General features: G+C 47.3%; 1 protein-coding gene across 1 annotated transcript in view; it reads right to left on the bottom strand.

Moving 5' to 3' along the window:
- Positions 1-16,714, bottom strand: part of TUB (TUB bipartite transcription factor) — a 233,025-nt gene that overhangs the window by 57,638 nt on the left and 158,673 nt on the right. Inside the window, 2 exon segments of the mRNA XM_073603970.1 lie at positions 5,095-5,257; positions 7,476-7,527. Of these exon segments, the coding sequence (XP_073460071.1) occupies positions 5,095-5,257; positions 7,476-7,527 (215 nt within the window).

The raw sequence follows: 16,714 nt of genomic DNA, 5'->3' as shown, positions 1-16,714 counted from the left end.
GTCCTCATGAAACCTGAACACATTATTCAAAACCCGGACTGTCCAGGTGAATCCCGGACAGGTGGCAACCCTACCGGCAAGTGGTTAAGGTGATCCATTGAAATTCCATTTTTCCCAGGATGCAGGGGTCCATGGAACCTGCTGAAAGCTACATAGAAACAGGTTTTATTAATTTTCGGTTGATATCACCCATGCTTCCGGCATGAAAGTGGGCGCTCCTTTGCATGTTTGTAGACAGGTTCTCTTTAAGGGTGTCCAGGGGGTCGGTGTCCATTGAGGGACACAAGAAGCCATTGACCTTTGGGTTATACTGCCCTCCACAGGAGAAGAATGACTTCCTGTGTCCCAAGCAATTGATATACTGAGTTCATCTTCATTTAGTCGCCAAAATGAGCTAAATTAAACAATCGACTTATTTTAATGTCTTTTCGCTTCTCCCAAGCAGCCAATTACAGCGAGATGATCGGAGTCTAAATGGAAAAAAATGCATCCTGCCGGCCGTTCTCTCCACAATCAGTTAAAAAGCCGCCACGGAGATCTGCAGAAAAAAAAAAAAATACACCAAGAAAGGGAGATGCTGTTGCCGGGGTGAAGAATTCCCTCGGCCGGCCCGGAATCACAGCGTAATTAGTCTTAACGAGGCGCTTTATAATACAATCGGTCATTTGTCGGGGAGATTTTCAGCAGCGTTCCTTCAACATAAATGATTTATGATCTGAAGGGAAAGCTTAATAAGTTTGACCTCCATGGCGGGGTTAATTGGTGATGAATCAAGGTGTGCGCTGCGTGAAACAGAACTGACGGGCGCATCGCCGCCGCGTCATCCGGGATAAAGGTTCCGTGCCAAAATGAAGGCTGAGAAATGATAGAGAGGGCGGACTTCACCCAGAAAAATAACGCATTCATTATAGGAGAACCCCGACTTCAGGATCAGGAGCAGAAACCTCTGGAAAGGGAGAGGCGTGTCTGACCAGATCTGTTACTGAGTGCTGATTACAGAGTGCGCTGGGGCTGACTCTGGGGACTACATATATATAATGTATACTAGTGTGTGACTGTGGGGGGAGGGGACATTAGAGTGTAAGCTCCTCTGGTACAGAGACTGATGTGATTGGCTCAGTGATCTCTGTACAGCGCTGCGGTATATGTCAGAGCTATATAAATGTATAATAATAATAATAATAATAGAGTGTGAGTGTAGGGGAGGGGACATTAGAGTGGAATATTTTTTGTTTTATTAAAAAATCATACAAACATATAATTCATTAATAAAAACCATATTTACACAAATATAACCAACAACTAAACAAAAACAAGCGTGCTTACATCTGCAAGTAAAGAAAACCATTTCCTGACAAGATAACATATTAAGAAACATATTTTAATGACAACAAAAGAGAGACTACAAACCCCGAACTTCAACTTAAACACAATCCAGGCTAAGAAACCTTTTCAGATTTAATCGCCATCAGGATGTGATTCCAAAACACCCCCATTAGACCCTCCCCCCCACATCATTCACCCCGACTTTCACATCATTCACCTTGCGTTCTGCACCAGCCACCCTCATTCCCTTCCTACCTCCCCCCCCCACCATCATCCAATCCATCCCTCACTCCACCCCTCGGTGTCTGCCGAACTCTAGCCGCACTTCTACCATGCCGAGGAGGAGGGGTTGGCACCACCATACACTCTGGTCCAGCACCCTCCACTGCCTTCACTACACTAGGGGAAACAATAGGTGCAGACACAGACTTGACAAGCACACTTTCTGACACTGACTGGGAGACCACAAACTGAGGGGCCACTGACACCACAGACTGGGGGGCCACTGACACCCCAGACTGGGGGGACACTGACACCACAGAGGGCCTCACAGACACAGATTCTGACTGGACAGAGACACTAGGATCCACTGGTACAACCTCTGCCAACCCAGACTCTTCCCTATCCAGACGGAAAAATTCCTCCACTAACTCTGGCTTATTGTGCAAAGCCTCAGGGCACCGGCTATAAGGGTGACCAAACTTATCACATAGGTTACATTTAATGATGTTACAGTCCCTCGCCAGATGCCCCAGTCCCTGGTACAAAGAGCACTTCTGTTCTGGACATTTAGAGGAGAAATGGCCCTTGACTCCACATTTATGGCACAGCTTAGGTTGACCAGGGTAGAAGACAGTAATCCTATCTCTACCAATAAAGGCAGAGGAGGGCAAATGCTGGACCACATTCCCACACACACTCAACCTCATTGACACCGACCACCCACCCGTCCAGATTCCTCTATCATCCACAATCTTTTTTAGTGGACACAACGTTTCACCAAACCTCCTCAACCAGACCCATAAATCCTCGGGGGGGTATAGACTCATTCCTTGTCAGGATAGTCACATTTTTAATCAAGGGCTGTCTTGAGACAACTTTAGGGACAAGCCCCTTCCAGTCCGGCTGGCCCCTATATACATGGTCAAACCGCTCCCAAAACAGATCCAGCTACTCTGGACGCACAAATGATAAATCATATTCATAGGAACCAGCCGGACTGATAAGAGCATAAATATCCTCTGCCTTAAAACCCATGGCTAGGATCTTATCCACAACCACCCTCCTGATAGGTGGAATACCTCCTCCTTCCCACATGAGCTGTACCACATTCCTGTGTTTAATGGAAGAAGGTGCGTTAGGTGAAAGTCGCACAACTGGCTCCCTTCCACCACCAGTAGCATGACTTTAGCATAACTCCTAACTGGGACAGATGACACATTAACTGGTTGCATAGGAATATTAACTGGCTGCATAGAAACCTCTGAAATCTGGTTTGGTAAATTACCCACCACTTGATCCTCCCTCCTCCCCTCCAGCACAACAGTCCCGCTCACCATAGTCCCAGAAGTACCACGATTACCAGTAGTCCCATTATCAAGTAAAGTCTTCTTTTTAGAAAAAACATCAGCTGTTTCAGATTCACACAGCCCTCCTGCACTGCAGTTTCAGTGTTCATGCGACATTCCTGCTCTGCATTTTCAATGTTCATGCGACATTCCTGCTCTGCACTATTAGTGTCCCTGTGGAACCCCTCATAGCCAGCAGAAACTTCTCTGGCTGGATACATGCCATTTCTACCTGCATTCCCATGATCTTCATCTGATGAGTCGGTGCCACTCAAGGGAGATTCCATTCCTGTAATGGCCTGCCGCAATCTGCCATTTTCCTCAACCTCCTCCTGAGATGACCCAGGCCGCTGGGGAGCAGATACTGACTCAGGTGCAACAGATTCTGAGACAGGGGTAGTACTGGGGCCACCATGTGAAGCCACTTCCTTACCCCCATCCATACTGTCACCATTGCTGTGGCATCCACCCTCTGGCTGTTACTGGCACAGGCACCTTCCTTCATCTGTTGCAATCTCTCCTCATTCTCAAATTTTTCTCTGAACACACCGCTACTCTCCTTCAGAGAGGCGACCAACTTCTCCTGCTTTTTAATGCCTCTTCCAGAGACTTCAGCTTGGAGACTTCCCTCTTACTGTTTCTAGACTTACTATGCAGGGATTTCTTTTTCCTGAGATCCTCTTTCATCACAGCAAGTTTCTGTTCCTCTTTAGTAGGGATGAGCTCCGGCGTGTTCGCATGGCGCACGTGCCGAGCCCGCCAGGAAGTCGGCACGGGGCAGCGCTAATCACAAGCAGTGAGACATTTCCCGATGTGCGGCTGCAGAGATCGGGAAATGTCTCACTGCTTGTGATTAGCGCTGCGCCGTGCCGACTTCCTGGCGGGCTCGGCACGTGCGCCATGCGAACACGCCGGAGCTCATCCCTACTCTTTAGCAATGCGGCGAAGTCTGTTCACCACTCTATCCTGGAGGACTGGTAAGGATTCCTCTTGCATAAGGACAGGCCCAGGATCCATTGCAGCTTGAGCACATGGAGTAGGCCTCAGTGCCTCTGGAGAGCCTCCACCTTCATCTCCCCCCACCCACTGCATGGGGGCTGGGGGAGAAGCCTGCAAGGCAGACCCAGGCTTGATGTTTCCTCTAGCTAAGACCAAAGTAGAGTGAGCCAACAGCACCTTGCAAAACAGGAAGGGGACATTAGAGTGTAAGCTCCTCTGTTACAGAGACTGACGTGACTGGCTCAGTGATCTCTGTACAGCTCTGCAGTAATGTCAGAGCTATATAAATGTATAATAATAATAGTGTGTGACTGTGGGAGAGGGGACATTAGAGTGTAAGCTCCTCTGTACAGAGACTAATGTGATTGGCTCAGTGATCTCTGTACAGCACTGCGGTATAAGTCAGAGCTATATAAATGTTGAATAATAATAATAGTGTGTGACTGTTGGGGGACATTAGAGTGTAAGCTCCTCTGGTACAGAGACTGAAGTGGAAAGATGTTCAGCCTCTGAACATAGAGTACAGAGCCACAGACTATGTTGGCACTATATAAAAAACTGCATTCAGACTAAAGTCCAGGAATTGTACATAGCACTTCCCTAATTACTGTCCACTATACTGTAAGTCATGGGAGGGGTAGGGATATTGGTCAAACAACCAGATAGGTATAAAATTCCCATTTTGGACGAAAGCCCCACCTACTGCGCAGTGTTATGCCCCGTACACACGGTCGGACATTGATCGGACATTCCGACAACAAAATCCTAGGATTTTTTCTGATGGATGTTGGCTCAAACTTGTCTTGCATACACACGGTCACACAAAGTTGTCAGAAAATCCGATCATTCTGAACGCGGTGACGTAAAACACGTACGCCGGGACTATAAACGGGGCAGTGGCCAATAGCTTTCATCTCTTTATTTATTCTGAGCATGCGTGGCACTTTGTGCGTCGGATTTGTGTACACACGATCGGAAATTCCGACAACGGATTTTGTTGTCGGAAAATTTTATAGCCTGCTCTCAAACTTTGTGTGTCGGAAAATTCGATGGAAAATGTGTGATGGAGCCCACACATGGTCGGAATTTCCGACAACATGCTCCGATCGGACATTTTCCATCGGAAAATCCGACCGTGTGTACGGGGCATTACTCTTGCATTCAGCCCCCCACCCCTGCACGGCGCCCCCTATAGGCTTACCGTGGTATATGGTGCTGCTGTTGCTGCTGTGATAAGACTCCACCAGGGGCGCCTGCTCCTCCGACTGCTTCATCCTGCGGGTTCGCACCCGACCGTCCACATTAGACTGGACCATGAGGGGCTCCTGACGCTTCTTCTTCTGCTTCTGCTCTAAAAGGGCGCGCTGCGATCACAAATAAACATATATATATAAACAGAGATAAAATAATAAATATAATAATAAACAGTGGTTAGACTGTCAGCTCTTCTGCCTATTGCACACAGCTCCTGTCCCTAGAAAAGATACATTTTGTGACAATCTATGGGACAATGTGGAGGAGATCATCTTCACCCTAAATTTGAGCATTAGTAATCTATCTATCTAGAAAAATGCTAAGGGCCTGGCTCTGGTGATATTTCTTTTATTCACTGCCCCTCTGTTTCTGACAGTGCTCGCTTCTTCACACTCTCTCATAACTATGCACAGGTGTAGTGCAGCAGCTATTGGTTCAGGGATTGTGCACAGGTGTGGTGCAGCAACTATTGGTCCTGGGTTTGCGCACAGGTGTGGTGCAGCAACTATCGGTCCAGTGATTGTGCACAGGTGTGGTACAGAAGCTTTTGGCCCAGGAATTGTGCACAGGGTGGTGCAGCAACTATTGGTCCTGGGTTTGTGCACAGGTGTGGTGCAGCAGCTATCGGTCCAGGGATTGTGCACAGGTGTGGTACAGAAGCTTTTGGCCCAGGAATTGTGAACAGGTGTGGTGCAGCAAATATTGGTCCTGGGATTTTGCACAGGTGTGGTGCAGCAGCTATTGGTCCAGGGATGTTGCACAGGTGTGGTACAGCAGTTATTGGCCCAGGGATAGTGCACAGGTGTGGTCTAGCAGCTATTGGTCCAGGGATTGTGCACAGGTGTGGTGCAGCAGTTATTGGCCCAGGGATTGTGCACAGGTGTGGTGCAGCAGCTATTGGTCCAGGGATTGTGCACAGGTGTGGTGCAGCAGTTATCGGCCCAGGGATAGTGCACAGGTGTGGTCTAGCAGCTATTGGTCCAGGGATTGTGCACAGGTGTGGTGCAGCAGTTATTGGCCCAGGGATTGTGCACAGGTGTGGTACAGAAGCTATCGGTCCAGGGATTGTGCACAGGTGTGGTGCAGCAGCTATTGGTCCAGAGATTGTGCACAAGTGTGGTGCAGCAGCTATTGGTCCAGGGATTGTGCACAGGTGTGGTGCAGAAGTTATTGGCCCAGGGATTGTGCACAGGTGTGGTGCAGCAGCTATCGGTCCAGGGATTGTGCACAGGTGTGGTGCAGCAGCAATTGGTCCAGAGATTGTGCACAAGTGTGGTGCAGCAGCAATTGGCCCAGGGATTGTGCACAGGTGAGGTGCAGCAGCTATTGGTCCAGGGATTGTGCACAGGTGTGGTCTAGCAGCTATTGGCCTAGGGATTGTGCACAGGTGTGGTGCAGCAGCTATTGGTCCAGGGATTGTGCACAGGTGTGGTGCAGCAGCTATTGGTCCAGGGATTGTGCACAGGTGTGGTGTGCTGTCAATACAGGAGCAATTGAATGCCTTCTCTGACAAAGAACACCTCCCAGCAGTGTTTAGATACAGTCCTATAGGAAGCCCTGATGAAGGGGGATTGTTGGCTGCCGAAACCCGTTGGGCAAATTGTATCTATCGATTGTCACATTGCTATCAGCAGTAAATGGTCATGGACCCCTAAAATGACTGTCTGGTGCTCTTTCTATCAATTTAGGAGGCCTTCACCCCCCGGGGAGGTGCTTTCTTTGTGGTAGAACTGCTGATGTTACGTCATCAAGCCCAATCAACACCTTCTGATTGGCGGATATAAGATCTGAGTCCAGCGCCCCACATCTACCTGGTTCTGGACTCTCCGACTGCCATGGCATGGAGGCCTTCAAAGCCTTGTGCAGTCATAAGCTCCACCCACTGCCCCCCCCCCCCTGTCTGTCCACTAATGTAAATGTATATATACACAGGACAGGTAGATGTCCCCTATATGTCCATCAATATGATGGACTGCCTCATGGACCAGTAGGAAGGTTGGAGGTGAGAAAGGGCGTGGCCAAGGTCAGAATTTACAGGAAAAATCAAGATTTCCATAAAAATTTAGCTTACAATAACTCTGATTTGATAATCATTTTAACATTAAGTTTTGACTAAACTTTATACCTGCTATTAGATATATTTTTTTATATATTTAAAATACTTTGGGCTGCCCAAATTTGTGACCTGCGGATAATAATCCATCATATTAAGATAAAGATGAAGAATATTCCAATTTATAGTCCAAGTCTCTGTAACAGGTGAGACGCCCCCTAGTGGTGAAATGGAGGAATGAGATAATGAAGGTCTCTCCAATGTCATCGACTCACCTGTCTGTCAAGTTTCTGCTGCCGAAGACTACTACTCTCATCATCCAGGACACTGCGAATAGAAAGAGAGACATAATATTGAGTGATTGCAGACAGAAGCCGCATTCCAGACACACTGCAACAATGTTACAAGTTTTCCATTCCAACATTCCACCCATAAAGGTTGATGGAGACCCCCGAAATGCTGCATAAGAATGACACCAACTCACAGCTACTGCTCAGTGTTCAGCCTCAATACACGTATCATGACTATCCCAAAATCAGCCTAAAACCAGCCTGAGGGTCTTCAGTGTCCCCCTGGAGCAAAGGTGGAGCATAGAAAACCCACAACTGTGCCCAGTACTTGGAATACTAATATATGAGATTGTTTCATTACCATCAGTCTCTGTACAGAGGAGCTTACACTCTAATGTCCCCTCCCCCCACAGTCACATCAGTCTCTGTACAGAGGAGCTTACACTCTAATGTCCCCTCCCCCACAGTCACATCAGTCTCTGTACAGAGGAGCTTACACTCTAATGTCCCCTCCCCCACAGTCACATCAGTCTCTGTACAGAGGAGCTTACACTCTAATGTCCCCTCCCCCACAGTCACATCAGTCTCTGTACAGAGGAGCTTACACTCTAATGTCCCCTCCCCCACAGTCACATCAGTCTCTATACAGAGGAGCTTACACTCTAATGTCCCCTCCCCCACAGTCACATCAGTTTCTATACAGAGGAGCTTACACTCTAATGTCCCCTCCCCCCACAGTCACATCAGTCTCTGTACAGAGGAGCTTACACTCTAATGTCCCCTCCCCCCACAGTCACACACTATTATTATTATACATTTATATAGCTCTGATATATACCGGAGTGCTGTACAGAGATCACTGAGCCAATCACCTCAGTCTCTGTACAGAGGAGCTTACACTCTAATGTCCCCTCCCCCCCACAGTCACATCAGTCTCTGTACAGAGGAGCTTACACTCTAATGTCCCCTCCCCCCCACAGTCACATCAGTCTCTGTACAGAGGAGCTTACACTCTAATGTCCCCTCCCCCCACAGTCACACACTATTATTATTATACATTTATATAGCTCTGATATATACCGGAGTGCTGTACAGAGATCACTGAGCCAGTCACATCAGTCTCTGTACCAGAGGAGCTTACACTCTAATGCCCCCCCACACACACACACACACACACACACACAGTCACACACTATTATTATTATACATAGCTCTGACATATACAGGAGCGCTGTACAGAGATCACTGAGCCAATCACATCAGTCTCTGTAGCAGAGCAGCTTACACTTTTATCTTGAATGTCCCCACACACACTATTATCAGCCCTCAAAAATTCCACTCGCCTGCTCGCATTTTGCAAGTGGAATTTAGCAGAGGGCGAGTGAGGAGCCGGGGCGATCCTGGCTGACAGTTTCCTGGCTGATCGCTTCTGGCAGAAGCGGTGCGGCCCATCAGAGTGGCCCGGAGGGGGGTTCCCTGCCCCCGGGCCACTCTGATGTCCTGTAAAAAAGCCAGCACCCTCTGCTCTGCTCCCCCTGTACGATGTGCTCCCCCTGTACAATGTGCTCCCCCTGTAGGGTGTACTACCCCTGTAGGACTTACTCCCCCTGTAGGATGTGCTCCCCCTGTAGGATGTGCTCCTCCTGTACGATGTGCTCCCCCTGTACAATGTGCTCCCCCTGTAGGATGTGCTTCCCCTGTAGGATGTGCCCCCCCTGTAGGATGTGCCCCCCCTGTAGGATGTGCTCCCCCTGTACAATGTGCTCCCCCTGTACAATGTGCTCCCCCTGTAGGATGTGCTCCCCCTGTACAATGTGCTCCCCCTGTAGGATGTGCTTCCCCTGTAGGATGTGCCCCCCCTGTAGGATGTGCCCCCCCTGTAGGATGTGCTCCCCCTGTACAATGTGCTCCCCCTGTAGGATGTGCTCCCCCTGTAGGATGTGCTCCCCCTGTAGGATGTGCTCCCCCTGTACAATGTGCTCCCCCTGTACAATGTGCTCCCCCTGTAGGATGTGCTCCCCCTGTAGGATGTGCTCCCCCTGTACAATGTGCTCCCCCTGTAGGATGTGCTCCCCCTGTAGGATGTGCTCCCCCTGTACAATGTGCTCCCCCTGTACAATGTGCTCCCCCTGTAGGATGTGCTCCCCCTGTACAATGTGCTCTCCCTGTACAATGTGCTCTCCCTGTACAATGTGCTCTCCCTGTACAATGTGCTCCCCCTGTACAATGTGCTCTCCCTGTACAATGTGCTCTCCCTGTAGGATGTGCTCCCCCTGTACAATGTGCTCTCCCTGTACAATGTGCTCTCCCTGTACAATGTGCTCCCCCTGTAGGATGTGCTCCCCCTGTACAATGTGCTCCCCCTGTAGGATGTGCTCCCCCTGTACAATGTGCTCCCCCTGTAGGATGTGCTCCAACTGTACAATGTGCTCCCCCTGTACGATGTGCTCCAACTGTACAATGTGCTCCCCCCGTACGATGTGCTCCCCCTGTAGGATGTACTCCCCCTGTAGGATGTGCTCCCCCTGTAGGATGTGCTCCCCCTGTAGGATGTGCTCCCCCCATACGAGGTGCTCCCCCTGTACAATGTGCTCCCCCTGTAGGGATTTTGCAAAAGCATTTGACACAGTTCCCCATAAACGTTTACTGTACAAAATAAGGTGCGTTGGCATGGACCATAGGGTGAGTACATGGATTGAAAACTGGCTACAAGGGCGTGTTCAGAGGGTGGTGATAAATGGGGAGTACTCAGAATGGTCAGGAGTGGGTAGTGGGGTCCCCCAGGGTTCTGTGCTGGGACCAATCCTATTTAATTTGTTCATAAACGATCTGGAGGATGGGATAAACAGTTCAATCTCTGTATTTGCAGACGATACTAAGCTAAGCAGGGCAATAACTTCTCCGCAGGATGTGGAAACCTTGCAAAAAGATCTGAACAAATTAATGGGGTGGGCGACTACATGGCAAATGAGGTTCAATGTAGAAAAATGTAAAATAATGCATTTGGGTGGCAAAAATTTGAATGCAATCTATAGACTGGGGGGGAGAACCTCTGGGGGGATCTAGGATGGAAAAGGACCTGGGGGTCCTAGTAGATGATAGGCTCAGCAATGACATGCAATGCCAAGCTGCTGCTAATAAAGCAAACAGAATATTGGCATTAAAAAGGGGATCAACTCCAGAGATAAAACGATAATTCTCCCGCTCTACAAGACTCTGGTCCGGCCGCACCTGGAGTATGCTGTCCAGTTCTGGGCACCAGTCCTCAGGAAGGATGTACTGGAAATGGAGCGAGTACAAAGAAGGGCAACAAAGCTAATAAAGGGTCTGGAGGATCTTAGTTATGAGGAAAGGTTGCGAGCACTGAACTTATTCTCTCTGGAGAAGAGACGCTTGAGAGGAGATATGATTTCATTGTATAAATACCGGACTGGTGACCCCACAATATATAAATACCGGACTGGTGACCCCACAATATATAAATACCGGACTGGTGACCCCACAATATATAAATACCGGACTGGTGACCCCACAATATATAAATACCGGACTGGTGACCCCACAATAGGGAGAAAACGTTTTCGCAGAAGGGAGTTTAACAAGACTCGTGGCCACTCATTAAAATTAGAAGAAAAGAGGTTTAACCTTAAACTACGTAGAGGGTTCTTTACTGTAAGAGCGGCAAGGATGTGGAATTCCCTTCCACAGGCGGTGGTCTCAGCGGGGAGCATCGATAGCTTCAAGAAACTATTAGATAATCACCTGAATGACCACAACATACAGGGATATACAATGTAATTCTGACATATAATCACACACATAGGTTGGACTTGATGGACTTGTGTCTTGTTTCTACCTCACCTACTATGTAATACTATGTAACTATGAAGACAAGTATACTATGTAACTATGTAACTCTCCCAGTTTCACTCAGAATGTATCTCCAGCTGTTAGTGAATAGAGAGCCAAACACCCCCCCAACCCCCCGAACACCTCGACAATGGTGCGATTGAGAAGCACAGCTGTGCACGCATGTTTATCCTCGCGCTAAGAACGATCGAGAGACAATCTGGAACAGAACTCGGGGACTTTTGGCAACAACTTGCAGAACTGAACAAATTCTGACAGGAACATAATGAGGGAGAATTATACATCCCATAATCCTACAAATCACAAGAATTGTAGCTGATAATACACGGCTCTGTGCTGAGTAACTTTTCTTATATCTCCTAATGGTAATCAGAGCTGGGAGGAATATTAAGAATGCCCCACGTTTCTGTGCGTTTCCACGCTCCACACACAGGGCTCCCTATTCATTTCAATGGGCTGCCCTACATGCAGCAAAGTAGCTCACGTACCCTTTTGCCACATTGAACCTTGCGTGCTCCTAACCGCATCTTTTTGCTGAGTTTTTCCGCTCCGGAATCGCGGCAAAATGTGCGACACACTTGCAGTGCCATTATTTCTTAAACGCACCCCAAATAGTGCGATTTTGTGCGATTGTCATGCGGCAAAAACAAGCAACGCCAAACGCACCTTGCTCAGTGCCAAAATTTGGTGCGTGAGCTTCTTCGGCGTGTTTTTAGATTGGAAGGAGGCCCGCTCAAAATGAAAAGTGCCATGTAAATGAGCAAAAAATGCGAGGTTGCTCGGGTATGGGCGGGGCTTAATATGGTGTTTAATGTATGAATAACACAATTAAAACAAGAAAATAAATGACAAAAATGACAGCCTGACAAAACTCTTCTCAGGAGAATACAAATCACAACACAAAATGAAACAATGTCAGGAATGAAATACAAATGTAACAAAATGAAAGACCATCAAATCTTCATGAGCCGATCCGATACACCGGAGTCCACTCCACGTATTTCCTCCACATAAAACGCGTCACTTTTTGTTTTCGGCTCCATTCACACCTGATTCATCCCGATTTCAAATCGCTGCCAAACACGGGACGCAGTTGCGATGCCATTACTTTTAACGGCACCCCAATTGCGCAGCGATTTTGCCACGATTGTTGCATGGTAAATCGTGCTGCAATCACAACGCGCGTCGCTCGTCGCTCAAAAAGGAACGTGAGCTTCTTTTGGACAACTGCGGCGCAATTTGCTGCATGTGCAATGCGAAAAACGTGGCGAGATTGGGGTGCCATTGGAATTAATGGCATCGCAAACGCGTCCTGTGTTTTGCAGTGATTTGAAATCAGGTAATTCTGCCCGGGATCGGATGTGAACAGAGCCTTAGAGGTGTTATTCATACATTTATGCTGCATTAGGGGCTTTTTGTTGTTTTACATGTTTGTTTTTTGTCTTGGTTTTTGAATTCAGCAACCATTAAAGTGGTTGTAAACCCTCACACACTCACTTTTACTTACAGGTGAGCCTATAATAAGGCACATGCGCACTGAAGAAACGGCCCACCCCAGGCCGTTTCTTCAGGAGTTGTGCCGTGACCGGTGGCTCCAGTGCGCATGCGTGAGAGTGACGTCAGCACGGTTCCAGCCAATCACAGCCCCGGAGACTGCGAACCCGGAAATAACTCCAGGAGACATTTCACCGGTCACAGCGGTGTGCGGGGACCGCTGCCAGAGCTTCGTTGTAAAGTAAGTATTTCATAATGAGCTAGTATGCAATGCGATGCATACTAGCTCATTATGTCTCTGTCTTGCAGGTTTTTATTTTTTTATTTTTTCTCAGTTTACAATCACTTTAATAGGTTATGTCTATTTACAGGAGCGTGAGGATTTAGGAAAGTTTTTAGGTTCGGGGTGTGTTTTTCTTTTTTTGTCGGTCAGGTCTGGGGCTATTTATTTGTATTTTTCATTTATTATTTATTAATGGAGAAGATGAGGAAATTTCACCTTCTATGGTTACTCAGTGACCATTTGGCAATATCATTAAAGTGATTGTAAACCCTCCATATACCCCAGTGCAGTGATTGGCCTCAGGTGATACACAGAGATGAAACAAATCCTCCTACATAAGTTGTACCTGTTTATCTGCAGTCTTCACTTTCTCTACATCCATTCAAAGTGCAGAATTTCTAAAGCTTCTCTGAGAGTTCAGAAAAAAGGGAGCGGAGAGCTGAAATTACAATCTGCAGAGCGCAGCGAGGAGAGCACTGGGAGCTGATTGGTTCGAAGGCACCCCCCCCCCCCCGCACACAGGAACAGAGCTAAGACTGTGGGCTGGAGGTCCCTCCCCTTTCACAACATGCCGCATGCTCCCAGCACAAAGCCAGATATGAAAATATGCAGCCCCACGGAAAAAAAGCCCAGTCCAGTGGGGCCGCATATTTGCGTATGCTTGGCACCAAGGGGTTAAGCAGACCACAGACTCGTCGAAATCCAAATGAAAATTCACGGCCATTTGTTTTTCACATCAATAGTGTTCAAGTTGCGACACGTGATTTTCATGTCGCAATCGAAAGTACCTGAACCAACATGCTGGATTTTGTTTTGAAAAATGAAACAAATGATGGCACAATTGGAGCCATTTTCAATCGCCAGAACATTGGGTTCTCGGCTCGTCTATGGCCGGCCTTAGGCTCCATTCCCAGCTTTCCTCAGTATAGGGTATATAGGGGTCTATTTCCCAGCTTTCCTCAGTGTAGGGTATATAGGGGTCTATTTCCCAGCTTTCCTCAGTGTAGGGTATATAGGGGTCTATTTCCCAGCTTTCCTCAGTGTAGGGTATATAGGGGTCTATTTCCCAGCTTTCATCAGTATGGGGTATATAGGGGTCTATTTCCCAGCTTTCCTCACTGTAGGTTATATAGGGGTCTATTTCCCAGCTTCCCTCAGTGTAGGGTATATAGGGGTCTATTTCCCAGCTTTCTTCAGTGTAGGGTATATAGGGGTCTATTTCCCAGCTTTCATCAGTATGGGGTATATAGGGGTCTATTTCCCAGCTTTCCTCACTGTAGGTTATATAGGGGTCTATTTCCCAGCTTTCCTCAGTGTAGGGTATATAGGGGTCTATTTCCCAGCTTTCCTCAGTGTAGGGTATATAGGGGTCTATTTCCCAGCTTTCATCAGTATGGGGTATATAGGGGTCTATTTCCCAGCTTTCCTCACTGTAGGTTATATAGGGGTCTATTTCCCAGCTTTCCTCACTGTAGGTTATATAGGGGTCTATTTCCCAGCTTTCCTCAGTGTAGGGTATATAGGGGTCTATTTCCCAGCTTTCCTCAGTATGGGGTATACAGTATAGGATTCTTTATTTTCATCCATGTGACTGTAATTTGTTAATCTCATTGGACTCTGCTGATAATAAATGTCCTTTTATTTCCATAAGGATTCTTATCCAGGTGGGCGGGTTGGGTTTGTACATGCTGGATTTTGTTTTGAAAAATGAAACAAATGATGGCACAATTGGAGCCATTTTCAATCGCCAGAACATTGGGTTCTCGGCTCGTCTATGGCCGGCCTTAGGCTCCATTCCCAGCTTTCCTCAGTATAGGGTATATAGGGGTCTATTTCCCAGCTTTCCTCAGTGTAGGGTATATAGGGGTCTATTTCCCAGCTTTCCTCAGTGTAGGGTATATAGGGGTCTATTTCCCAGCTTTCATCAGTATGGGGTACATAGGGGTCTATTTCCCAGCTTTCATCAGTATAGGGTATATAGGGGTCTATTTCCCAGCTTTCATCAGTATGAGGTACATAGGGGTCTATTTCCCAGCTTCCCTCAGTGTAGGGTATATAGGGGTCTATTTCCCAGCTTTCCTCAGTGTAGGGTATATAGGGGTCTATTTCCCAGCTTTCATCAGTATGGGGTATATAGGGGTCTATTTCCCAGCTTTCCTCACTGTAGGTTATATAGGGGTCTATTTCCCAGCTTTCCTCAGTGTAGGGTATATAGGGGTCTATTTCCCAGCTTTCCTCAGTGTAGGGTATATAGGGGTCCATTTCCCAGCTTTCCTCAGTGTAGGGTATATAGGGGTCTATTTCCCAGCTTTCATCAGTATGGGGTATATAGGGGTCTATTTCCCAGCTTTCCTCACTGTAGGTTATATAGGGGTCTATTTCCCAGCTTTCCTCAGTGTAGGGTATATAGGGGTCTATTTCCCAGCTTTCCTCAGTGTAGGGTATATAGGGGTCTATTTCTCAGCTTTCCTCAGTGTAGGGTATATAGGGGTCTATTTCCCAGCTTTCCTCAGTATGGGGTATACAGTATAGGATTCTTTATTTTCATCCATGTGACTGTAATTTGTTAATCTCATTGGACTCTGCTGATAATAAATGTCCTTTTATTTCCATAAGGATTCTTATCCAGGTGGGCGGGTTGGGTTTGTACATGCTGGATTTTGTTTTGAAAAATGAAACAAATGATGGCACAATTGGAGCCATTTTCAATCGCCAGAACATTGGGTTCTCGGCTCGTCTATGGCCGGCCTTAGGCTCCATTCCCAGCTTTCCTCAGTATAGGGTATATAGGGGTCTATTTCCCAGCTTTCCTCAGTGTAGGGTATATAGGGGTCTATTTCCCAGCTTTCCTCAGTGTAGGGTATATAGGGGTCTATTTCCCAGCTTTCATCAGTATGGGGTACATAGGGGTCTATTTCCCAGCTTTCATCAGTATAGGGTATATAGGGGTCTATTTCCCAGCTTTCATCAGTATGAGGTACATAGGGGTCTATTTCCCAGCTTCCCTCAGTGTAGGGTATATAGGGGTCTATTTCCCAGCTTTCCTCAGTGTAGGGTATATAGGGGTCTATTTCCCAGCTTTCCTCAGTGTAGGGTATATAGGGGTCTATTTCCCAGCTTTCATCAGTATGGGGTATATAGGGGTCTATTTCCCAGCTTTCCTCACTGTAGGTTATATAGGGGTCTATTTCCCAGCTTTCCTCAGTGTAGGGTATATAGGGGTCTATTTCCCAGCTTTCCTCAGTGTAGGGTATATAGGGGTCCATTTCCCAGCTTTCCTCAGTGTAGGGTATATAGGGGTCTATTTCCCAGCTTTCATCAGTATGGGGTATATAGGGGTCTATTTCCCAGCTTTCCTCACTGTAGGTTATATAGGGGTCTATTTCCCAGCTTTCCTCAGTGTAGGGTATATAGGGGTCTATTTCCCAGCTTTCCTCAGTGTAGGGTATATAGGGGTCTATTTCTCAGCTTTCCTCACTGTAGGTTATATAGGGGTCTATTTCCCAGCTTTCCTCAGTGTAGGGTATATAGGGGTCTATTTCCCAGCTTTCCTCAGTATGGGGTATACAGTATAGGA

The sequence above is a fragment of the Aquarana catesbeiana genome, linkage group LG11, assembly GCF_042186555.1.
Source record: "Aquarana catesbeiana isolate 2022-GZ linkage group LG11, ASM4218655v1, whole genome shotgun sequence".
Taxonomy (NCBI): Eukaryota; Metazoa; Chordata; class Amphibia; order Anura; family Ranidae; genus Aquarana; species Aquarana catesbeiana.
Note: the sequence above shows the minus strand (reverse complement) of the source record. Positions and strands in the feature narration are given on the sequence as shown.